Source organism: Rhinolophus sinicus, linkage group LG07 (genome assembly GCF_036562045.2).
Source record: "Rhinolophus sinicus isolate RSC01 linkage group LG07, ASM3656204v1, whole genome shotgun sequence".
NCBI classification, from domain to species: domain Eukaryota; kingdom Metazoa; phylum Chordata; class Mammalia; order Chiroptera; family Rhinolophidae; genus Rhinolophus; species Rhinolophus sinicus.
This window is the reverse complement of record NC_133757.1, coordinates 80,613,670-80,639,340: the sequence shown is the minus strand read 5'-3', so window position 1 is coordinate 80,639,340 and position 25,671 is coordinate 80,613,670. Positions and strand designations below refer to the sequence as shown.

The 25,671-nt window shown below is 48.5% G+C and overlaps 1 protein-coding gene and 2 long non-coding RNA genes across 4 annotated transcripts in view; 1 reads left to right on the top strand and 2 right to left on the bottom strand.

Annotated features, from left to right (window-relative positions):
* LOC141572698 (uncharacterized) overlaps window positions 1-24,503 on the bottom strand; it is a 74,344-nt gene extending 49,841 nt beyond the window's left edge. Inside the window, exon 1 of the long non-coding RNA XR_012498076.1 lies at window positions 24,366-24,503. This is a non-coding gene — a long non-coding RNA (uncharacterized LOC141572698). The remainder of the gene's footprint in view (window positions 1-24,365) is intronic.
* LOC141572699 (uncharacterized) lies at window positions 13,790-16,103 on the bottom strand. Its single transcript, XR_012498078.1, has 2 exons — window positions 15,923-16,103; window positions 13,790-14,887 (listed from the first exon to the last, which is right to left on the bottom strand). It is a non-coding gene; the product is annotated as an uncharacterized LOC141572699 (long non-coding RNA).
* On the top strand, window positions 18,884-25,662 carry SYDE1 (synapse defective Rho GTPase homolog 1). Of its 2 annotated transcripts, XM_019736902.2 has the most exons (8): window positions 18,887-19,070; window positions 20,592-20,933; window positions 21,051-21,695; window positions 21,861-22,075; window positions 22,670-22,796; window positions 23,008-23,168; window positions 23,741-23,966; window positions 24,325-25,662. In XM_019736902.2, the coding sequence occupies exons 1-8, from the start codon at window positions 18,983-18,985 to the stop codon at window positions 24,723-24,725; spliced, it is 2,205 nt and encodes a 734-aa protein (XP_019592461.2). In that variant the 5' UTR covers window positions 18,887-18,982; the 3' UTR covers window positions 24,726-25,662. The 2 variants fall into 2 exon arrangements, with proteins under 2 accessions (XP_074194135.1, XP_019592461.2); XM_074338034.1 differs by lacking the exon at window positions 23,008-23,168 and having other exon boundaries at window positions 18,884-19,070.
* Window positions 25,663-25,671: the final 9 nt, after the last annotated feature.

Here is a 25,671-nt window from a genome sequence, read left to right as displayed (position 1 = left end):
GTTGCTAGATGGGCGGGGGGGGGAGTGGGGATAAGGGAGAAGGTGAGGGGATTAGACAGCACAATCAGTAACCACAAGGTGGCCGCAGGGTTACGAAAGTTAATTTGGGGAATGTAATCAATAATGTTGTAAAGATTTTGTAGGGTATCCGATGGACACTTGTCTCATTAGGGAGACCACCTCAGAGATGATGTGGTCTAGACTAATGGTGTCGATAATTACTAGCATGGGAATTAGGGGCAGCAGGGTTCCTTGTGGCAGGAAGTGGGCTAGGGAGGCTTTTGTCTTATGGCAAAAACCCAGAATAATGGTTCCGGCTCATAGGGGAATAGCCATGCCTAGATTTACAGACAGTTGTGTGGTTGGTGTAAAGGAGTGGGTAGGAGTCCCAGCAGGTTTGTTGAGCCGATGAGTAGGATAAGGGATATTAGTATTAGAGCTCAGGTTTGGCCTTTGGGCTTGTGAATGGCTATTATTTGTTTTGATGTTATGTAGATTAATCACTGTTGGATGGCAATGAGGCGATTATTAATTAGTCGGTTTGTTGAGGGAAATAGGATAGTGGGAAATAATGATAATTAAGATGATAATGGGGAGGCCCATTATCGTTGGGGTAATGAAAGAGGCGAATAGATTTTCATTCATTTGGTCTCTCAGGGGGTGGTGTGTTTTGATGACTAGACTTTTAGGGGCTCCGGGTTAGAGTGGAAAGAGTGTTTTGAGACTTTTAACTGCATTATGATAAATAGGGTGAGGATCATAGAGATGATAGTAATTAGTCATGTTGACGTGTCTACTCGTTGCATTTCATTAAGGAGGGGCTTGGTCCTCAGTCTTTAACTTAAAAGGTTAACGCTGCTTAGCTTCTTAATGACTTTATACTATTGATGATGACCATTTTTCAAAGTGTTTGAGTGGGACTAGTTCGAGGACGATTGGCATGAAGCTGTGGTTTGATCCACAAATTTCTGAGCATTGGCCGTAGTAAAGGCCGGGTCGAGTGGATAGGAGGGTTGTTTGGTTTAGGCGTCCTGGGATGGCGTCTGTTTTTAGGCCCAGGGAAGGCACAGCTCATGAGTGCAGGACGTCTTCGGATGAGATTAACATACGGATAGTTATTTCTATGGGTAGTACAACTCGATTGTCCACTTCTAGTAAACGGAGCTCGCCTGGTTTTAAATAGGATGTGCGGATCATATATGAGTCGAAGTTTAGGTCTTCGTAGTCCGTATATTCATAGCTTCAGTATCACTGATGTCCTATGGTTTTAACAGTTAGGGATGGGTTATTGATCTCATCTATTATGTATAGAATTCGTAGGGATGGGAGGGCAATTATAATGAGGATAATGGCTGGGAGAATGGTTCAGATTGTTTCTACTTCTTGTGCGTCCATTGTGCTAGTGTGGGTGAGGCTGGTTGTTAGTATGAGTGAAATAATGTATAGCACTAGGGAGCTAATTAGGAAAACAATCATTAGGGTATGGTCGTGGAAGTGTAGTAGTTCTTCTATGATGGGTGATGTGGCATCTTGGAAGCCTAATTGAAAGGGGTACGCCATGGAGATATAAAGGGCTTTAACCTATAATTTAACTTTGACAAAGTTATGTAAATTTTACTAATACCTCTCTGGTAGAGAAAGACATAATGGATATGATGTTGGCTTGAAACCAATACAAGGGGGTTCGATTCCTTCCTTTCTTATTTTGGATTTACGTAGGTGGGCTCTTCGAATGTGTGGTAGGGTGGGGGACATCCGTGCATTCATTCGAGGTTAGTTGTTGTAAGTTCGACTGTTGATACTTCTCGTTTTGACGCGAAAGCTTCTCATACTATGAATACTATTAGGATTACTGCTGTGAGTGAGATGAATGACCCTATAGAGGATACTGTATTTCATGTTGTGTAGGCGTCTGGATAGTCGGAGTATCGTCGTGGCATTCCAGATAGGCCTAAAAAGTGTTGAGGGAAGAAAGTCATGTTGACTCCTATGAATATGATGAGGAAGTGGATTTTTACTCAGGTTGTGTCTAACGTGTGGCCCGTGAATAGTGGGAATCAATGGACGGAGCCACCTATAATGGCGAATACGGCTCCTATGGATAGGACATAGTGGAAATGTGCTACGACGTAGTATGTGTCGTGGAGTATGATGTCTAGTAATGAGTTAGCTAGTACAATTCCGGTTAAGCCCTCTACAGTGAATAGAAAAATGAAGCCAAGGGCTCATAGTATAGTGGGTGATTATTTAATGTTCCTTCCGTGCAGAGTTGCTAGTCAACTAAAGACTTTTACTCCAGTGGGAATAGCGATGATCATGGTAGCTGAGGTAAAGTAGGCTCGTGTGTGAACATCTAGTCCGACTGTGAACATGTGGTGAGACTTGCTAGTAGTCATCAGGCCGCTATTAGGGGCAGGATAGTTTGTAGGCTGTGGGCTAGGATTATGGTACGGCTGTGGATACGTTCATAGTTTGAGTTTGCTAGGCAGAACAGTATTGAGGACACAAGGCCGTGGGCAATTATTAGGGCTGTAGCTCCTATGTAACTTCAGGGTGTTTGGATGAGAATAGCTACAATTACTAGTGCTATGTGACTAACAGAGGAGTATGCAATGAGTGATTTTAGGTCTGTTTGGCATAAGCAGATAGAGCTGGTTATGATTATTCCTCATAGGGACAGTATTAGGAATGGGTACGCCATGAAGTCTGTAATGGGGTTTAGTAGTGCTGTGGTTCGTAGCATGCCGTAGCCTCCTAATTTTAGAAGGATGGCTGCTAGGACTGTGGACCCGGCGATTGGTGCTTCTACGTGTGCTTTTGGTAGTCAGAGGTGTAAGCCGTAGAGTGGCATTTTTACCATAAATGCCATTATACATGCTAGTCATAGGAAGATGTTACTTCAGGAGGGGGATAGGGGGTGTAGTCAGTATATCGAGAGTAGGAAGTTGAGGGTCCCTGTGATGTTTGGATATAGGTTAGTGCCACTAGAAGAGGGAGGGACCCTGCTAGTGTGTAGAAGAGGAAATAAAGTCCTGTGTTTGGTCGTTCTGTCTGGTTCCCCCACCGGGTGACAATGATTAGGGTAGGCAGGAGTGTGGCTTCGAAGAGGATATAAAATATAATTAGCTCGGTAGTGGTAAACGTTATGATTAGAAATACTTGCAGGAGGATTAGTATGGTTATAGTTTTTTTTGGTTTAGTGGTTCGTTGGCCAGGTGGTGTTGGCTGGCGATTAGTATGAGTGGTAGGAGTCCAGTGGTTAGTCTGAGCGGGGTGTTGAGAGAGAGTCAGAGAAGAAGACTAGAGAGGAGTTTAGGCTGTTGTCGGTAAATTGGTTTAGTATTGGCAGGCTTAGTCGGCTGATTATCAGGCTGTATACTGTGGGGTTGATTCAGATTGTAGTGTGTTTTGATAGTCACACGAGGGGGCTTAGTATAGTTGTAGGGATAATGATTGTTAGCATTGTAGCAGGCTGAGGTTTGTACATGGTCAACGCCATAGGTGTTAGATACTATAACAAGCACAGATAAGCCCAGGGCGGCCTGCTCGCTGCACTGCACACCTGAAGCTAAAGCTGAACAATAATGAATGTCAACTACAAGTTTACATATATATATATATATATATATATATATATATATATATATATATATATATATATATATATATACTTACAAGAAGCGGAGTACAGCATTAGGAATAGAGACAGTGGAAATGTAATGGCTCTGTGCGATGTCAGAGGGATAGTGGATGGGGGAAGGGGGTTGACACAGTGTGAGGGATATAAATGATAAACCTCTAAGTATTACTTTGTTTTGTGCATCTGAAACTAAAACTAATTAAAAAAAATAATGTAACATCAAAAAACAATGAATTATACATTAACCAGGTGAAGGAGTTTAACATTACCAGGGATGGTGTGGATTTCACATACTCCCTGATGTGATGTAATTAAAAATGATGTAATGAAATAATATGATGCAATGTCATTCACCTCTGAGGTATTCTTTCCGAAAACGTGTTTTAACAGCTTTGTTGAGATGTAATTCACATACCATGCAATTTACCCATTTAAAATGTACAATCCATTGTTTTTTGACATGTGACATTATCATTTCTTTAAAAATTGATAATCCCACTCTAATCATGAGAAAAACAGCAGACAAACCCAGATTGGTTGACATCTAAAGGATACCTGGCCAGTCCTGCACAAGACTGTAAAGGTCATGAAAAATAAGGAAAACTTGTGAGAAATTATCCAAAACCAAAGGAGACCAGGGAGACATGACAATTCAGCTCAGTGCAGTCCCCTAGATTGGAACAGAAACAGGATAGTAATGGAAAAAGTTGCAAAATCTAAAATTTAGTTTTTAAAAAATAAATACATGGGGCGTTTTCTTCCCAAGATTCCATAACCCCATTCTAAAATGAGAAAACATCAAACAAACTTAAATTAAGGGAAACTCTAATACCAGACCCATAAAAACTGTCAAGTTCATGAAAAACAAGACAAGACAGAAAAACTATCATAGGTCAGAGGAGACAAAGAAAACAAGATTTCTAAATGCATCGTGGTATCTTGCATTGGATCTGAGAACAGAAGACATTTGTGGGTAAATTGGTGAACTCTGAATGAAGTCTGGAATTTAGTGAAGTAGTATTGTGCTAATGTGAGTGTTAATAAATATACCCTGGTTAAGTAAGATGTTAACATTAAAGGAATAGAACAGGAACTCTTTGTATTATTTTTTAAATTTTTCTGTAAATCTACAAATATTTCAAAAAAAGAGTTTACTTACGACACACAAAAATAATAACTGGGGTAGTAGTTTTTCTGACTTAACCCTGATTTCTACAGGTGTAATCATCATTAATTTTAAAATAGGGGAAGTAGACCTACCCTATGTAAATGAATGTCAATTTTAATCTGTTGCTATTAGAATACAATGTAATTTCTGCTATTAGAATACAATGTAATGATAGAAGATTGGCAAATCAATGCTAATTCCTTTTAGCATTTCAACATTTTTCCAGTTTCATTGAAATATATTTGATGTACAGTACTGTGGAAGTTTAAGGTGTACAGCATAATGATTTGACTTACATCTATTGTGAAATGATTACCACAATAAGTTTAGTTACCATCCATCATCTCATATAGACACCAAAAAAAAAGAAAAAAAATAGTGTTTTTTTTCCTTGTAGTGAGAACGCTCAGGATCCACTCTCTTAGCAACTTTCCAACATCCATACAGCAGTGTCACCGTGCTGTACGTTACATCCCTAGTACTTATTTATCTTATAACTGGAAGTTTGTACCATTTGACCACCTTCCTCCAATTCCCCTCACCCAACACCCCACCTCTGGTGACCACTAATCTGATCTCTTTGACTTTGGTTTGGTTTGGTTTGGTTTGGTTTTAGATTCCACACGAGTGACATCATGTTAAATGTTGACATTATACTTACCTTGAGAAGAATTTAGATTTTGCCCCTGGTGCTTGGGGTTAGAACGCTATTGTGTCAAGATGAAGCATTCAACCAGTCTACACCACCCTGGGTGGGTTTACCTCTTTAAGTCAACATACCTATTCCTTTCGACATGTTGAGGGGAGGGAAGGGTTGAAAGAGATTAGGGAACAGATATTGAGCATTTCCTGACCACACCCAGCATTTTCCCACTGATTATCCTGTAGAATAGGGTGAAACCAACGTTGGTGGGAAGACTGAAAGAATGATCCTCCCATCCAAACCACAGAATTCAAGAATGTTTGCACACCCAGAAGACGTGTACTTGGCTGTTCATGCTGACTGTGCGTATATCCAAATGGAGTTTCCATATTACAGTTTCCCAAGCTTTGATCTTTTGCATTCTACATTCACCCTATATCTACATCTCCCTGTATTAATATTTCATTGATGTTTTTCTTTAAAGCAATTCTGTTGTTGTTTTTTTACTTAAAAGGAAATATCATCCATACAATACAATATTGTTTGGTATTAAAAAGTAATGAAGAGCTGATATGGGCTACAGCGTGGATGAACTTTGAAAACATTATATTAAGTAGAAAAATCCATGTATTATATGACTCCATTTATATGAAATGTCCAGAATAGGCCAATCATAGACCCAGAAAGCATATTAGAGAGTGGAGGGGTTAGGGGGAGGGAGCCATGGAGGGTTACTGCCTAATGGGGATGGGGTTTCCTTTTGGGGTGATTTATGAACAAGTTTTCGAATTGAATAGTGGTGATGGTTGTACAACTCTGGATATACCAAAACCATTAAAACTGTATACTTTCAAAGGGTGAATTTTATGATGTGTGAGTTATATTTCAGTAAAGGTTATATTAAAAAAAACGAAACGGTTACCTATTATGATAAATAGAAACGTCAGTATCACTTGCCATAAATAGGAGATACACATATAAATAAAAACATGCAATTAAAATGTTAAATGTTCATCTATGAACCACCAAAAGTCATCCCAATGGACCACCGGTGTGAGTTCCACGGACCTCCTCTGGATACCATGACCTGGTCTGTGTGTCTACGTCCACACATACAAACATTTCTCTGAGAGCAGACTTGCTAAGTCAAAGATATGAGCATTTTGATTTTCTATAGATGTGTTCACTTACTCATTACACGAAAATCATTTATCAAGCCCCTACCAAATGCCAAATACTGTTCTAGGTACTGGAAACAGTGTGACTGACGAAGCCCCTAATCTCATGGAACTCACGTGTTGGTGGGAAGACTGTCGATAAATAAATAACACTATAATATTACTTGTATCATACAATAGTCTTCTGAGTAGTAAGTGCAATGAAGAAAAAGAAGGCGTCGCAAGGAGTAAAAGAATCATGGGGGGAAGATCTTTTTTATTGTGGTAAAATACACACGACGTAAAATGTACCACTTTAACCATTTTTAAAGTGTATAATTTAGTACATCCATAATGTCGTGCAACCAACACCTCTATCTAGTTCCAGAACATTCCATCATCCCAAAAGGCGAGCCCCATGACCTCATGGATGGTCAGGGAGGTGAGAGCGGAGCAGGGATTTAGCTGGAGGAAGCGCCAGGAGAAATCATGTGAGGAGCTGATGGTCTCTACACGTGACCTTCACCTCTGTACTATTATTTTGTTCATAGTTTTCTTTAAAAGAATTCTTTTTAGTACTTAAAAGCCAAGTGTTATCCTCACCATGGAATATTACTTGGCAGTTTAAAAAAAGAACGAATTACAGATTCACACTAGCATGGATGAGCCTTGAAAACATATGCTCTTAAAAAGGGGAGATGACTCTTTGTGGTCTGGGAGGAAAGCAAGGCCCACAGGTCGAGGAAGCAGATTTTAGCTTAACCTCGGGGAGAACCTTCCAGCACTGCACAGTATCCCCACCCCACTGAAACCATCCAGCTCTGAATTTCAATGTCTCCCTCCTCACGACCTCCAAAGCTATATAAGCAAAGCTCACCCATGACAATAGCCCAAAAGAGGCTGTACAAATGGCAGGCGCAAAGGAGGTGTTTTTCTGCATTTGGCAGTCAAAGACATGCAAATTCTACCAGCCCCCGAGGGACCTGTTAATACCCTAACAATTTAGCACCGAGTTTTACCAGCTAGGACTGAAACTCCAGGTGGCTCAAAATACATTGTTAGGACCTTTAGAAAGCACTGGCTTTGTCAAGAGCTATAAAAATGTTCTCTTCTTTGGATCCAGTAATCCCACTTCAGGAAAGTTACAAAGAAATAATTCAACAAAAGAAGAAAAATAATTAAGTAGTCATTTCAGCCTTATCTACAATTTTAAAAATCAACCAAAAGGTTAAGTAAATCATTATTTATGTGCTCCATGGAATATTAAGCAGCCATTGAAGCTGCTATTAATGCACGGTATGTGGCTTTAGAAGGGAGAGTGATCAGAGAATATTAGGGAAGGTAAAGCTCAGACGAAAATAATTTGTTCCATGCATTCCTAACCAAGTCACGTAAATAAGCATACGGGCCAAGAGTAGAGAAAAACTAGACTGTGCAAGACTCTTCTTACACATACAGACACACACAGACACACAACACATGTCCACACACATACATACACACTCATATATGTCCGAACAGTACACATACCCACATGCACATACACACACACAGAGTTACACATTCATATGCCCCCTCAATATACTTGATAGGGTATGTAGATACATAGAAATGCGCAGGAGAAGGAGAAATTTAGCCCCGATTAGAAAGCCACTCGCTGCAGCTCCTACTTGGGTCAGGAAGCCTGGCAGCGGCCCAGCAGGACTCCAGGTTTACTTCTAAATCAAAGAGCTGTGTTGTTAGACGTCAGAGAAGAGGGGGACACATCTTGCTGTCAGGATCATCAATACCTGACTAGCCCGACAGGATTCCTGGTTTTCACACACCCCTAAGGGATGTGTTTACATATCCCCCCAAATCAAGGGGATGTGTTTACCCAGGCCCCTAAATCAAAGGGATACGTTTACTCATGCCCCTTCATCAGAGAAATGCGTTGCTAAGTGCCAGAGGACCGGGCACCTCAGGGGGGGAGAAAGAGATAAGGGAAGGGAAAGGGGGAGCCTCACCCATAGAAATAAAAGCCTTCACACGATGTAAGCGATGTAAGCGGGGGCTGCTTCCCTCTCTGGGGTCAGCCTGTGCCATGTCTCAGAGTATGCTCTCTTTGACTAATAAACTTCTGCTGTTCATGCTTCATAAATTTCTGTCTCTTGATTGAACTCATTCCTTCAAGAAGACGAAGAGCCGAGGTTCAACATCATTTTCCTGGTAACACACGTGCCCACACAACACATACACAAACACACTCCCAAATACTCTCTTCTCTGTCAAGACCTGGCACACATCACCACTTCCGTGAAGCATCCCTGGCCCTTGCAGGTAGTACAAGTTGCTACTTCCTCCCTTATCTAACACTTTGGAGACCACTGTTCATTCCCACAAACATCCCTTAAGCACTGACATTCCTTCAAGAGCTGGGAACACAGCAGTGACCAGATCCTATGTCTTCTCCCCGGCAATCTCACTCAGTTATAACACTTACTTCATTGTAATGGAGGTTTTGGTTTATGTGCCTGTCCTTCAGACAACCTCAGGCAGGTTCACTAACTACAGGGCTGAGCTGTCCTGAGTGGGATGTGCTAAGAGGGTATTGGCTACCCATTCAGGACAAAGGATCAAGACTTGAGAGGTTGGAGGGTGCACAGAAACAAACCTGAGAGAAGACAGCGATAATGATTATCAACTCCTTTTCACAAATAAGGAAACCGAAACTCAAGAGGTGACATCATTTGCTTACATCCTGCACCACGTAAGGAATAGGGTGATTATCTCACTGTGGTCTGTTTGCAAAGCCAGAGCTCTCCCTGTTCAGCCCACTGCTGTCGATGGCAAAGTCTAGAGATGCCCAGTTACAGCAACAAATCCTTAAAGGTCTGTGACCTGGTGCTGAAATGTCCCAGGGTCTCCCCCAAGGGTATCAACCTCTAGAAGCCCAGAGGTACAAAGATACAAAGTCAGAGAAGCACAGGGCAACTGGCCACCGTCCATCACACTGGTCAGAATAGCCCTTCCCTTCCCCCTTCCCCCTTCCCCCCAGCTAGACTTCCCTCCTTCTTGGCTCGGTTTGACTAAGGGCTATGCCTTTGAGAATGGAACACTGTCAGTTTAGCTCTGTGGGAACATCTCAGCGGCTGCAAATACACGCAAGTCTGCTGAGGTCTAGAAGCCAGAATTCAAAGGAGCGTCAATGAAATAATCACAGGCACTTTCATTGAGTGTTTACTGCCCTATGCACAGTACATACATGGTGCCATTTAAGCCTCACGATCTGCCTGTGAGGTGAATACTAGTATCACGCTCATATCTCAGGTGAGGAAAGGAGGCTCAATTGTGTTTAGTCCCTTCCCAAGGATCTCACCGCTGCCAAGTGGCAGAGTTATGGCTAGTCTGAGTTTAACCACTGCATTCTTTTGCCTCCCAACATTCCCACAGCCCAGAACCACATGCAGTAACCACAGAAAGAGGCCCAATGGACTGGGCTCAAGTTCAGATGGTACCACCTTCCCGCAGACTGACTCTGAACCAACTTCTCTCAGAGAATGTTTACTGGGCACCTCTGATGCAGGTTCCCAGGTCTTTGGAGCATTTTATTTACAATGCTCACTTGAATACTGGCTATCAATTTTAGGGATCCTTTTTCCAAGAAAAAGGAACGCAACTCAAACTACCTTAACCAAGTCGTACTGTACAGGAGTGAAAAGAGATGAAATACTGCTATACACAGCAAATGGAATAAATCTCACAAATACTATTTTAGGTTAAAGACACCAGAAAAAAAGTATGCGTACAATATGTCTGGGTTTAAATAAAGTTCAAGAGAAGGCACCGCGAATCTATGATGTCAGAAATCAGGAAAGTGGTTACCTTTGGGGAGAAGAGATCGAGTAAGAATGTGGGAGTCATAAAGGGGCTTTGGGGTGCTGCAGAGAGAGAGAAAGCAAGGGAACATATACAATTTTATATACAGTTTCTTATAGACATATAAGAATTTATATATTCTAGCATATACAAGGTTTGATAATTAAGTTCCCAAACTTGTTGCAACGATGTTGCTAACCTTTTTTGATATCAGAGGGATTGTTCATTATGAATTTGTACCACCTAGACAAACAGTTAACCAAGTTTACTATTTGGAAGTGCTAAAAAGGCTGCATGAAAAAGTTAGACAAGCTGAACTTTTCGCCAACAATTCATGGCTCTTGCATCACGACAATGCACCAGCTCACAGGGCACTGTCTGTGAGGGAGTTTTTAGCCAGTAAACAAATAACTATATTGGAACACCCTCCCTACTCACTTGATCTGGCCCCCAATGACTTCTTTCTTTGCCCAAAGATAAGGGAAATATTGAAAGGAAGACATTTTGATGACATTCAGGACATGAAGGGTAATATGATGACAGTTCTGATGGTCATTCCAGAAAAAGAGTTCCAAAATTGCTTTGAAAGGTGGACTAGGTGCTGGCATCGGTGCACAGCTTCCCAGGGGGAGTATGTCAAAGGTGACCATAGTGATATTCAGCAATGAGGTATGTAGCACTTTTTCTGGGATGAGTTTGCGAATGTAATTGTCAGACCATGTATGTGTGTGTGCGTGTGTGTGTGTGGTTTTTTAATAAAGTTAAACATATACTTTACATATGACCCAGCACTCGTACTCCTAAAGATATGAAAATGTACGTCCACACAAAAACCTACGCGTGAATGTTCATAGCAGCGTTATTTGTAATAGCCAAACTGGAAACAACCTTCAATGACTGGCTGGATAAACACATTATGGGTCGTCCATACCATGGATACTACTCAGGCATGAAAAGGATTGAACTGTTGCTACAACATACAACCACTCGGATGGGTTTCAAAAATATTATGCTGCGTATAAAAAACCAAGCATTGTCAAAAGGCTACACATATTGTATGATTCCATTACCATAACATTTTGGAAATGACGAAACTATAGTGTGAAATAATATGTGTACAAAGTATTCATTTTAGCAAACACTGGAAACATCCATCAATAGAAAACCGGTTACATAAATTATGGCACCATCTGTTTGTTAATGGAAAATAAGGAGCTTTATAAACATTAAGGATATGAAAATATCACCAAGCTAAATTAAGTGAGAAATGCAAGATGTAGAACAGTATTATAGTATACTACTTTTATGTACAAAAGGGGGAGAGAATAAATGTGTGTGTGTGTGTGTGTGTGTGTGTGTGTGTGTGTGTAGACGCCAGAAGGTTACACAAGAAACTATTAACAGGAATTATCCATTGAGGCTAATTCCCCTCATATGTAAAAAACTCCTAGAAATTAATAAGAAAAAGATCAATAACTGGAAAGGGAAATGGGCAAACTGGAGGAGTGGGAGGCCGAGTTGGAGGAAGGTGTTTCATTATTTCATGGCATGACTCCTTTCCTAACCAAATCAGTATTACATATTTAAAAGGTTAAATTTTTTTAAAAACATCAGAAAGCAAATGGAAGAGAAGGTAAAAAATAGAAGGATTCCAGGAGATAGAGAGGCTTTCCGAGGAAACAGAAATAAGTCATGATATGGGCACCCCAACAAAAAGAACAAGGCCCACCAAAATTGGTGGGCAAAAGTGGAAGATATATCCTCATTCCCACCCAAGGTGGGCTTGGTAGGGATGCCAATAGGCTGATGAAGGCAATTTTATCAAGTACGTGGTTCAAAACCCCAGTGCCAAGCACAGCACCTGACCTATAGCAGGTGACCCAGAAGTGTTTCATAAATTCATTCATTTGACCTGCATTTATTGTCACTTTCCAGGAGCTTTAATTGGTGAACCCAACAGTATAAATTCCCTTCCCTCATGGATTTTCCATTTGATGGAATGAATAAAAGGACATCTCCAATTCAGGCACCTGAATGCCCTTGGGCCTCCAGACCACCCTGCCTGGGAAGTGCCATAGGCTCAGTCTGAGCTGGGAGGGGACACTAGGGATAGTCTCCTAGTGAGAACAACCCCCCAGTGACGTCTCCACCTCTTCACACACCCCATCATCCCAAAGCGCCCATACACTGGAGAACACAGGAGTAGAAGCAAAATAATTAGCATCTTCTTTCTTAACTAGGAGCCACGGGATTGGAGTCCCCAGGAGACCTCAAACAGTAAATATCCTGCTGTGTCCCTAGCCCCTGCTCACCTGCCCCAACGAGGGGGGGGGATGCGACAAGATTTTCCCCCATAGATGGCAGATTCGCCCCAGCCGTCACAGCTGAGTGGTCTTCCCACGTCCTTCCTGGAGGCTTAGCACTGACCTCTGGCGGCCAGAAGCCTGATTACGGAGATCACCTCTTGGTGACACCATCCTGGTAAGTCAGTGAGGTGGCTGAGCACCCATGAAACTAGACGTTGACACTTGAATTTCACATCATTCTACATGTTACGAAATATAGTATTTTTTTAACTGTTGCATTGAAAAATGTACTGAAGTCATCTCAATGATTCAGGAAGATCCCCAACTAGTATCTGCCCTTCCATGTGCCCCTCTCTCCCAAACTGTTGACAAAATATAGCATGCAGCTTTTTTTTAAGAAAGTAAAAAGTATTGCAGAAGTGGTTTTTCTGAAGATGGTGCCACAGACCTTTGCATATCCTACTCCCTCTGCCCCACTCCCACCCAGGGTTAATGCCTCCTTACCTTTGAGATTTCAATGCAAACCCCACTTCCTCAGGGAAGCCTCTCCTCACTCCGCCCTTGCCCCAGCTACGTCAGGTACCTTAATGTGCTCATTATCCCCTCATTCTCATCATATCAGTGATTTCATGTTCATTTGTGTGATTCTTTGATGAATGTCTATTTCACCCACTTGACTGTAAGCTGAGAGCTGGTGACGGAGTCTGTGTTCCCCTGTTTATCTTGCCCAACTTCCTGCCTCCAACTTAGTAAAACAGCCATTCAAGATAGATTTGTTGAGTGAGTAAATGAATGAATGAATGAATGAATGAACAGATGAATGAATGAATGAGGAGGCAGTGTGACTGCCTGGTGAGGTAACTGAAATAGCCTGGGTTGGAATAGAGATGTCTAAGAGTCAACGTTAAGTTGCTGTGGTACGTGATGTAACTTCCCTCCACTCCCCCTACCTTCAGTAAAGCCTGTCGCACACCACGAGCCTTGGTGAAATCAAGGGCAGAAACAGGAACAGTGAGCTCACAGTAGAACTATTTATTTAATTCAGTAATAACAGGCGACCATGAGAAAACAATCACATAGAAAGTCTCCAAAATCTCAACGAGGGTGTTGGAGGGGGTTTGAGCCAACTTATCTAGATTGAAGCAGATTAACCCTGGCCAGTGTTAGAATACAACAACACTTCTTTCTCTCCTTGCAGGATTTCATTGGGTAATTCAAAGAAGTTTTGTAGATTCAGACACTGAGGTTCAGAGAGGGAAAATGACTGTCCCAAGTCCATGCGCTGGATCGGGGGGGGATTCCTATCTAGCCTAGTGTGACCCCAAAGCCTGACCCTTCCTCCCACCATCATGATGCTGAACGGCCTTTCAGGTAGGTGACTTGCCCAAGGTCATGCTACAGCTTTGAACAGCTCAAGTCCTGTTCCACGTGGGACTCTGGGGTACAAAAGGTGGATCAGCTGGTGGGAGTGACCAGAAAGCCTTTTCCAGCGAGGCATGGGGAAGGAAGGACTCAGTAAGGCTTCAGCCCAAGATCCCGGAAGGGGAGCTCCTACTCCCAAATATATATTTGCAAGGGATTTGGAGAGTCACTTCCATCTCTATGAACCTGTATAGTGGGAGGTCCCCAAGACCACCATCAGTTCAAGAATGCACTAGAAGGACTCACAGAACTCAGCAAAGTTGTTATACTCATGCTTTATTACAGAGAAAAGACACAGATTACAATTAACAAAGGTAAAAGGCACATGGGGAGGGGTCTGGGAGATAGCAGGACAAGCTTCCAGCACCCCCTCCCTGTGGAGTAGCGTGGACAGAGCGTAATTCCCCCAGCAATGATGTGTGACAACATACATGGTGTACTGCCAACCAGGGAAGCTCACTTGAGCCTTAGTGCCCAGGGTTCCCATTGGGGGTTGGCCACTGTATTAGTTTCCTAGGGCAGCCATAACAAAACACCACAGACTGGGTGGCTTAAACAACAGTAATTAGTTTGCTCACAATTCTGGAGGCTGGAAGTCTGATCAAAGTGTCAGCAGGGTTGGTTCCTTCGGAGGCCTTTCTCCTTGGCTTGCAGATGGCCATCTTCTCCCCGTCTCTTCACACCATCTTCCCTCTGCGCACAAATGTCTGTGTCCTAATCTCCTCTTTTTATAAGGACACCAGTCACATTGGATTCAGGCCCACCCTAAACACCTCATTTTGATGCAGTCACCTGTTTGAAGACCCTATCTCCAAATACAGTCACATTCTGAGGTCCTGGGAGGTTAGGACTTCAACATAGGAATTTGGGGGAGGGGACACAATTCAGCCCGTTACAGCCACGTAGCTGACCACCCATGTGGCTCACCTTAGTCACACAGTCTCTGACCCCTCCAGAGAACAAACTGACACAGTGTGCTTCAAGCCCCCACTATAAATCATACTGTTCACTTAACTCCCTGGCATGGCCCCCAGGTATACAAAAAGATTCCAAGGGTTTAGAAGCTATCTCCCATGGGCCAAACACCAGGCCTTTCTTTGAAATGGTCAAGAGAGCCCAGAGCCCCAGGAGGGAGGAGAGAGGAAGGAGAAGCTAAGGAATGACCTGGGGTATCTGCCTGGCCCTGCCCACCCCAGGCTACTTGTTGCCACCTGACCAGCCACCCCTCTTCAGGCTGCCTTCCCTTCCTCTGGGTCCGCCAGCATCTATGAAGCCCTGGTGGCCACACGAGCACCCCCCAGGCCCTCAAGCTTGCCACTAGGGCAGCTCTTGGCATGGTTGCAGGTGACCAGTTGCTGAATGTGTCCTAGAGCCTGTGCAGGAGCCTGGCCAGCAGGAGAGCCTAGCAAGCCTACAGCTGATAAAAGGAGGATACTGCAATGGTGGCTGGGAGCCACGCTGCGCCTCAGGTTCAGCTCCACAGCTGCCTGGCTGGGCTTTTCCAAGGGCCATTGGGAAGCTCTAGCCAAGATATGCTGCCCCGCTGACTGCTGCCCAAGTGACACCATGCCTCATCTCAGGAAGCTGCCTCGTGGTGACCCAACCACCCTCTCTCCCTCCAGCTCTTCAGTGCTGCCCTGGTGGACATCTCTGGGCAGCCACCTCTTCCCTAGTTCCTCTGAGGACTGACTCCTAACCAGGGAGGTCTGCATAGGCCTCGGCACTCACCTCCTCACCCTGGAAGATGCCAGGTGCAGGTGAGGTGCAGGTGAAGCTCAGGTGCAAGAACTGGAAACGACAACAGGGAGTGGAAACTGGGGGCCTGCTCCCCATAACCTTCTCAACCTTCCATTCCCCAGGAACTAGGACCCTGGGAGGTGGCGGCCAAGGAACTTAGCCCACAGACACATGCCCCACCCCCATCATCCCCACCCCCATGAACTTGAGAACAGAGGGAGTTAAGTCCGCTTTTTGACTGGATGAGGAACCAAGGCCTAGAGAGAATGTCTGCATTTAGGGTCCTCCAGAAGATGATATAAGATAAAGATTCAAGTACAAGTGGTTTATTTGGAAAATGGACCAGAAAATGCTGGAAGGGAGATGGAGAAGTGAGACAGGGAAGGGTAGGAAGTTGGTAAAGAGTGCACTGATAAGTTTCCACTGTGGGCAGCTGGAGCTCAACCCCATAGGGACTTCTGGGGGTCAGTGTGGAACCTAAGTCATTCCACACAAGGGGTGAGGGACTGGGGTACTTATCCACCAAATCCCATTGTCTGTCACAGAGGTGCAGAGCTGTGTTCAAACCTGCATTTCTTCTCTCAACAAATCCCCATATATACTGGGGGTTGATTTATCCATCTGGCACCATAAGCACAGCACATCCGCTCTGCAGCTAGTGAGAATATTTGGGGAAAAGAAAACACATACATGTGCGTGCTCCACAATCCAAATAGCAACTACCAAAATCCAGATGAATAACAGTATAAACGTCACAAAGTGTGAAAGTTAGCATTCATAACCATTTCTGTATGTATAATTTGTAGAACATTTGTTCTCACTTATCAAGAATTTCTGATTGCTGAGAAAGAATCATAGCCAATTATAGATTATATGAGCTATTATATATAGTCAAATAAATGCAACAGAAAAAGTACAGAAACCCTGTCAAAAGGTTTACCAAAAAATAATGAATGTGGCATATGACTGCTTTGTAATCATTTAATGTTATATGGGTGGGACCAAGGGCTGCTCTCATCCCCATGTCAGCCTCTGGCTCCTCTGAGGTTCTGGGGTACCCCGATGGTAGCTGAGTCCTGCACCCCTGCCTTGGACTTGGGCAGAAGTGTTATTTTGACCCCCGACCTCTCTCCTCACTGTCAGCAGCTACCTCAAAGACAACTGGGCAGAGATCTGATGGGGTGCACCCCACTCTTCTCCAGCCTGACTTCTCCCAAACACATACATCCAAAGAAAAATGAACAGAGTCTATGAGATCTGTGGGACACTACCAAACATACCAACAAATGCATAATGGGAGTCCCAGAAAGAGAGAAGAGAAAGGGACAGAAAGAATAGTTGAAGAAATAATGGCCAAGAAACTTTCCAACATTGATGAAAGACATGAATCTACACATCCAAGAAGCTCAAGGACCTCCAAACAGGATGAACACAGAGATCTGCATTGAAACATTATAAGCAAACACACCTCTTCTGTCCAGGCTTGTTGGCCACGCCATCCTGTCTAGGACTCCTTCACCTGGCACCTCTCTAAACATTCAGCAGTGAACAAGACATTCAAGCATCTGGTGGAGGCCCAGTCTAGACAAGGAAGCAGATAAACTAGAACAGACTATTGGAGCTATTACGTTCAGGCTGTGGCAAGTCTTCAAAAAAATAAAATGCACTGATGTAATCATGACTGGGGGGAGGGCCTCCCAAGGAGGTGCCGCTGGAACTAAAGGATGAGAAAGAGGCAGCTTTAGAAGAACCAGGGCTTCTGAGGCAGAGGGAACTGTACGTGCAAAAGGCCTAGGGCAGGAACAGTTGATGTGAAGGAGAAACAAAGAGGAGGCTGAGGTGAGTGCTGGGTACAACAAAGGGGATGAAGCCAGAAGTCTTGTTAGAACTGGATTTTATTTGTGGGAATCTGGATTTTATTCTAGGTAGCGTGAGCAGTCAATAGATGGCTGTTCAACAGGAGTGTGCCCCGATTTGATTTCAGCTTGTTAACCACTCTAGGTGCTGCATAGAGAGTGGAATATAGAGGCGAGGTGGGTTAAATTTTCCAAGATGGCCACAATAATATCTTTCATCCCACATCCTCTTGCACAAGGTCACTTTGACACACCACCCACTGAGAGAGACAGGATTTATGTCCTCTCCCTTTGAATCTGGTGCCAGAAGTGACAGTTTGACACCTGAGGGTGGCTCAGGAAAGGATACAGCTTTGGCCTTGTTCATTTTTGGAGCCATGGGTGGCTATGTAAGAAGCCTGACTACCTGTTGGGAGGGGAGGTCTGCGTAGGTGCCCCAGTCCACAGTTCCTGCAGAGGCCCCAGCCCACAACTGGCATCAAATGCAAAACCTGTGAGTGCACATGCCTCCAGATGATTTGGGCCCCCCCATCTGTTGATGCCTAAATCTTCTAAGTCTTTCCAACTGAGGAGCAGAGACAATCAACGTCGGCTCTGCCCTGCCCAAACTCCTCACCACAACATCTGTGAGCATCATGCAATGGAATGGCTGTTTTACACCATTGAGTTTTGGGATGGTTTGTTAGACAGCAGTAGTAACTGGAATTTGGGAGCGGGGGAGAATTGGGTGGAGGAGGGAGGCACTGGAGCGGCATCAGGTAGACTATGGAAGAGAGAGTGCCATCGAAAGGAGTAATGCCAAGGCTTGCACCAGGTTAGAGCAATAGATGAGGAGAAGGGATAGGTGCAGGATGCGTTTTGGAGGTAAAGCCAAGATAACTTGCGATCACTAAGGGAGAAGGGGAAAGAGGAAGGACGAGGAACCCAGGCTGCGCCTCCATATAAGAGCTGGAGCCCAGGAAGGCAGCCCAGAGCCCCCCATGCTTTCCCTCCCCTCCCGGCCCGGGCGACTACATCTCCCAGCATCGCTCGCTCTGGCCGCGGGAAGGGGAAAAAAAAAAGTTTGGGCCAAGCATTCCCGGAATGCGCTTCCTGGTGGCGCGGGGCGCGGGGCGGGCGGGGCAGCCCGGGCGGGGCGGGAGAGGGGCGGCGCGGCCGGACCCGGGCTCGCACTCGGCCCGGCCGGGGCCCCAGCATGGCCGAGCCGCTGCTCAGGAAAACCTTCTCCCGCCTGCGGGGCCGGGAGAAACTTCCCCGGAAAAAGTCGGACGCGAAGGAGCGCGGTGAGCCGGGCAAGGGGCGGAGGAGGGGGCGCCGAGCCCCGCCCAGCCTGGGAGGGGGTCCCAGGGCCCCAAGGAGGGCAGGCTGGGGGGACAGGAGGAGCCCCGCGGAGCCTCCTGCGGACTGGGGTGGAGGGCTGGGGACAGGCAGGGGTCCTGGAAGTAAAGGGCTGGGGGGAGAGGGGCGCGGACCGTTATGTGCGCCTGGCCCAGGATGCCAGCGCTGCGAGCTCCTTGGGAGGCCCGGGAGGGGGCCTCGTCCCTGACAGGAAATGGGGCCGAGACGGAGTGCCTGGAGAGTGGAGGGAGGAGGACCTGGAGACCGGGACACTGGGGCCCAATCGGGCCAGGCAGGGGGCACCCTGCGCCCTGGATACCGGGATAGGAGATGGGGGCACACTCTGCAGGAGGGAGATGCTGGGCTATCAATCACAGGAGGCACCGCGCATCCCCCTCCCACCTATTAACCAGTGACTGCAGCTGCATCCACCTTAGGCAGCCCCAGGAAACTGTCCCCTTGATGCAGATGGGGAAACTGAGGCACAGGGCAGTTGGGTAATTTGACCAGGACTAGTGACGTGACTTAAACAGCTCTTTGGACTGTGCTCCTAATAGAGACCCAGGAGAGAGAGTACTGGGGGGGAGTGGGGGGCGGTGGAAATCGGAGGTGACCAGAGGAGGGACTCTACAAGCAAGCAAGATGAAACCTTAAAGAACTGGGCGCTGCCTGGGACAGGAAATCCCAGTAAGGAAGGAGTTAAAGGAGGGATGCCAGATGACTTCTGGATCTGACCTCCCCCCACCAGCCCTTCCCAAAGATTCCCAGAGTAGAGAAATGGGACTGGGTGCCCACGCACAAACACACAGGAAACGGCCTGGGATGTCAGAGAAGGGAAAACAGAGCAAAGGGGAGGCGCCGAGGGACTGACCACGGGGGTCTGGTCTTGGGCTGTGAGGTGGCCCGCTCCAGGGTGGGGGCAGAGTTTGGAAGACAGGCAAGGGGGGCGGGGGTGACGTGCTGCAGGAAGGGAGAACCCTGTGCTCGCGGTCATGCCTGCTCCTGTCTTCTGAGCCAGCAAGCCAGCGTCCACTGTGTGCTCTGTTCTTGACCATGCCATGGGGACCTAGGGAGCACTCCCCATGCCGAGCCCCCTGAAGGCCCCTGGAGAGTGCATAGAATCCCCCCATGTCAAAGGACAACACTGAGGCTCAGAGATAGGAAGCAACTTGTCCCCAAGCCACCCGTGACAAGAGACAGGGAGGGATGCATACTAGAGTTAATGAGAGGAGTGGGGAATCAGAGCCAGGAACACAGCCCTGTCCTGGAGAAACCCCCACCAGCCCCAAGGCTGGAGGGACGGTAGGGCTTAGGGATATCAGGAACTAAGATGGGGTGGGCTCTAAGCTGGCAACCCATTGCATTCCAAACAAACGCCCCAGACCCTGCTAGGGAAAGGGCCTGGGCTGGGGCTGCTCTGGGGGGGAGGATCACGGGCTGGGTCTCACGCCCTCGCTCTCTGCCAGGCCTCCCAGCCCAGCACCCAGAGCCCAGTCCTCCAGAGCCAGAGCCCCAGGCCCCCGAAGGGTCCCAGGCTGAAACAGAGGGACCCCCCAGCCCTGAGGCATCTCGCAGTCCTGCGCGGGGGGCCTACCTGCAAAGCCTGGAGCCCAGCAGCCGAAGATGGTTGCTGGGTGGGGCCAAGCCACCAGAGGAGGCCACTTTGGGGCCTGGGGCACCTGGCAGCGGGGAGCCTGCTGGAGAGATCTGGTACAACCCCATCCCTGAGGAGGACCCCAGACCGCTGGCACTTCAGTCCCCAGGGCCACAGCCAGGCTCGGCGGAGTCAGAGGGCCCGGCCTCAGAAGGTGAGCACAGCCTCATCTACCCACCCACCCACTCCCACCCCAGCTCCCCAAGAGGACCAGGCCTCAGCCCCATCCCAAGCCCAAGTTTCTGAACCCTGAGTTCTGCTGTTCCCACAGGCATGGCCCCTGCCAGTCCCCCAACCAAAGCCTCACGCACCAAGTCCCCAGGCCCTGCCAGGCGCCTCTCCATGAAAATGAAGAAGCTGCCAGAGCTACGGCGCCGCCTGAGTCTGCGGGGCACCCGAGCTGGGCGAGAACGCGAGAGGGCTGCCCCCACCGGCTCTGTCATCAGCCGTTACCACCTGGACAGCAGCGTGGGGACCCCCGGGCGGGCAGCTGTGGCGGGGGGTACAAGGGACCCTCAGACCGGGTACCTCAGTGATGGTGACTCACCGGAACGCCCAGTGGGTCCCCCATCACCCACCACCTTCCGGCCCTATGAGGTGGGCCCATCGGCCCGGGCGCCCCCAGCTGCACTCTGGGGCCGCCTCAGCCTGCACCTGTATGGGCTGGGGGGACTGCGGTCAGCACCCGGAGCTACCCCTAGAGACCTCTGCTGCCTGCTGCAGGTGGATGGAGTGGCCCGGGCCCGCACAGGACCGCTGCGTGGGGGGCCCGACTTCCTACGGCTGGACCACACCTTCCACCTGGAACTCGAGGCTGCCCGGCTGTTGCGGGCCCTGGTGCTGGCATGGGACCCTGGTGTGCGGCGGCACAGGCCCTGCGCCCAGGGCACTGTGCTGCTGCCCACGGTTTTCCGAGGTAGGATGCATAGCCGTGGGGGAGGAGTGGTAGGGCACAGGATTCAGCCCTTCCCACAGAGTACCCAGGGCACTAAGCCCAGGGTGGGGCTGTGGCTTGGGGTAGGAAGCTAGGGCACAGGAGCCTGTGGGGCTAAACCCCACTCATGTCCTCTTGTGTCTTCAGGGTGCCAGGCCCAGCAGCTGGCTGTGCGCCTGGAGCCCCAGGGGCTGCTATATGCCAAGCTGACCCTGTCCGAGCAGCAGGAAGCACCAGACACAGCTGAACCCCGTGTCTTCGGGCTGCCCCTGCCGCTGCTAGTGGAGCGGGAACAGCCCCCCGGCCAGGTGCCCCTCATCATCCAGAAGTGTGTTGGGCAGATCGAGCGCCGAGGGCTGCGGGTGAGCCCCTTGTCCCACCCCAGTGGGCCCCCAGACCTCAGAGCCACTCCCCAGGACACCCAGTGTGCAGAGGCCAGGCCTTCCCCCCAACCCTGCCTGGGACCCTCCCAGCTCCAACCCCAGCCTAGACAAGGGCAGGAGGTGCCCAGCCTAGGACCTATGGGTCATCCACCCATTTAGTGACACAGGATCCCAGCCCTTCTGGAGTTCAGGGTCTGAGGAGGGGAAAGACATGATTCCAGTAGCTCACAAATGTAAAACTGTGTCTGGGATAAGAGTGAAGAAGCTAGAAGAGCTTAAAGCAGGACCTCACCTCCTGGCTGTGGTAGCCAGAGAAGGAATCCTGAGGAGGTAACAAATGAACTGAGTAGGAGTCAGGACACGTGATCCAAGCAGAGGGTTTACAGGGCCAGGTTGTCCAGATGGGGTCCCCATGACAGGTGTCAGAGCAGGAAGGCAGCCAGTGAGGCTACAGTGAACCCCCAACCTATCAGTCCAATCCCACTCTGGCACAGACCTCCAGTGCTCAGCCAATGGGCCCTGATTAGTCTGTGGCCCCAGCAAGAAGACATCCCGTCTCTGCTCCACCCCCAGGTAGTGGGGCTATACCGTCTGTGTGGCTCAGCAGCCGTGAAGAAAGAGCTTCGGGACGCCTTTGAGCGGGACAGTGCAGCTGTCTGCCTTTCTGAGGACCTGTACCCCGACATCAATGTCATCACTGGTCAGCAGCCCGTCCCTCCCCTGCCTGCTCCCCATTCAACCCTCACCTCCAAGCCGTCCCTGTGACCCCTCTGGGACCTGACCTTTTCTATCCGGCCTTGTTGTCACCTTCCTGCACCTGTCCTCCTCCTCTTCCCCCCCTCAGCCCCAGTTGATCCCTCCAGCCTCACAAGCCAGGGATGCCCTGACCAGAGGGGGTCCTGTGTCCACAGGCATCCTTAAGGATTATCTTCGGGAGTTGCCCACCCCACTCATCACCCAGCCCCTCTATCAAGTGGTGCTGGAGGCCATGGCCCGAGGGCCCCCAAGCAGGGCTCCCCTCAGCGCAGAGGGCACCCGTGAGCTCCTCAGCTGTCTACCGGATGTGGAGAGGGTGAGCTGGGCCCGCTAGAAATGGGTGGGACAGGGAATGGGCTGACATTAGTAGAACGTTTCACTCATGCCTGGGCTGGTGATAGCCATTAGCTTGTGGCATCATCAGACCTAAAGAGTGGGTGCTATTAGTATCCCCACTTCATAGATATGGAAACTGAGGCCCAAAGCAGCTGAGTTACGCAAGGTTGCACAGCCAGGATATGTCAAAAACTCAAACTGAACAAAGGTCAAACTACCACAAGGGAGGTTCCTGGCTCTGGGATCCTGGACAAGTCCCGACCCTCTCTGTGCTTCAATACCCTCATTTATAAAGCTGAATTAATACCAGCCCTACCTAACACACACAGGAGTGGGTTCACGTCCAAGCTTTGCCATTCCAAAGCTGTTGCCTTTCGTCTCCCCTCCAGCAAAATGGGATCATATTAATACCTAATTGTTAGGTCTTAGCTCAGTCATCTCCCAACTATGAGACCTTGAACCTCAGCTTCCCCATTCTAAGACGTTTTAGTCTCCCTCAGGTGCGACAGGGAACCGGATTTGGCCCTCTAATGCTCTCCCAACTCTCCTCAGGCCACGCTGACGCTCCTCCTAGACCATCTGCGCCTCGTCTCTTCCTTCCATGCCCACAACCGCATGACCGCGCAGAACCTGGCCGTATGCTTCGGTCCCGTGCTGCTGCCAGCGCGCCAGGCCCCCACCAGGCACCGCATCCGCAGCTCTGGCCCGGGCCTTACCAACGCAGTGGACTTCAAGCGCCACATCGAAGTGCTGCACTACCTGCTGCAGGCTTGGCCAGGTGAGTCCGCCCCTGGCCCCCGCCGCCAATCCTGGCCAGGTCACTACAGGCGATGCTTTTTCGGGCGGCCAGAGTCTAGAATTTCAAGCAAGCCACGCCCTCTCATCTACCTAGTTGCCTCAGCAACCAGTTCAGATCCAGCCAATCCATGCTTGACGCGGTCAGAGGCCCTGCCTCTTGATATGCCAATCAGAGGGCCGGTTGCCTAAGCTACCAGCTCAGCCAATGAAATCGTGAGCCGGTCGCAGGCCTTGCCTTTCAACAAACTAGTCAGGCTGGCTACCCGAACCACCACTCAGAAACCTGGGTGCCGCCGCTGTGCGTGACGTCATCACAAGCCTTCCCTCTCCCTCTGCAGATCCCCACAGATCCCCAGAGGCTCCGGACCTCGCCCCCTACCTGCGGCCCAAACGACAGCCGCAGCTGCACTTGCCACTGGCGAGCCCAGAAGTCGTGACTCGGCCCCGTGGCCGGAGCGGTCCTGAGAGCCCTCCGAGCAACCGCTATGCCGGCGATTGGAGCGTTTGCGGAAGGGACTTCCTGCCCTGTGGGCGGGACTTCCTCTCCAGTCCAGACTACGACCACGTGACGGGCAGCGACAGCGAAGACGAGGACGAGGCAGGAGAGCAGAGGGGCGCTGCTGACTTCGAAGATGATTTCGAGGCGCCCTTCAACCCGCACCTGAACCTCAAAGACTTTGACGCCCTCATCCTGGACCTGGAGAGAGAACTCTCCAAGCAGATCAACGTGTGCCTCTGAGCCGGGCTGGACCCCGATTCCTAAGGGCCGGGCTCCTGGTTGCTAAGACGGTGTCCTGACTACCGAGAGGGACCACACATATCGCTCAGGCTTAGCTCCTGGTTGTTGAGGAGTTGCCTGGCAACCCGCCAGCCCCATACTGAGAATTATTTCTTGTTTCCAGTGCTAAATATTTGGGCACTGGTTTCCAAGGCCAGGGACGGGGGTTCTCGGGACCAGTCGTGTGGCGGTCTTTTGTGAGCACCAAGGGCTTCTCCCGCTTGCTGAGCTGGCCTCTCTTGCCTCCGCTAGGCCAGGGAAACACCTTTAGGTGTTACTGTGAGCATCACCCTGGGATAGTGAGACATCCCCCAGTCCTTTGCTGCTGCCAACCAAATCAGTATTAGCTTTGAGCACTGCACTCTGCTTCTCCCTTGGGCCGCCAGAGGACTATCAGGAGGTGCTGTTTGGGGCAGCGTAGGGGCAGCCGCTATGCGGGGCTCCGGCTGGATAGGGACAGCTTGGGGCTTATAGAAAAACATGGTTTCCCCTCTTCCAGGGAAAACCCCACATTTGCCTCAAACCAGCAATTGAAGATAGCAGTCCGGCCCTTCCCCTCCCCAATTCTTCCTCCCCATCCCTGAAGAAAATGAGCACTTACAAGACCTCCCTTTTGGAGGGGCCCCACCTGAAGTGTCAGGCGGGGGGCACTTTGGTACGGAACATATTTATTGCCTGTGTGTGTGAAGAGTGTGCATGGACACGTCTGGAGCGGGCATGTGGGGCTCTTTCAGGGACCATAGAGAGGGGAAAGGATTCACAATGCCAGGTACCCTGAAATCCCCAGTATTGGTGCCTCAGTGGGTCCCAGAGTTCCAGTGGGAGAGTAGGGTCCCCTCCTGTCTCCCCCACCTTTCCCTCATTTCCATCGTTGTGGACAATAAATCAATATGCACAGGTTCTGGAA

What these genes read in the sequence shown, in the direction of transcription:
- SYDE1 (XM_019736902.2), top strand. Translation starts at nt 18,983, where the DNA reads ATGGCCGAGCCGCTGCTCAGGAAAACCTTCTCCCGCCTGCGGGGCCGG. An exon ending in TCGAGCGCCGAGGGCTGCGG is followed by an intron (nt 22,076 to 22,669) that starts GTGAGCCCCTTG and finishes CTCCACCCCCAG; the next exon opens with GTAGTGGGGCTATACCGTCT. An exon ending in GTCTACCGGATGTGGAGAGG is followed by an intron (nt 23,169 to 23,740) that starts GTGAGCTGGGCC and finishes AACTCTCCTCAG; the next exon opens with GCCACGCTGACGCTCCTCCT.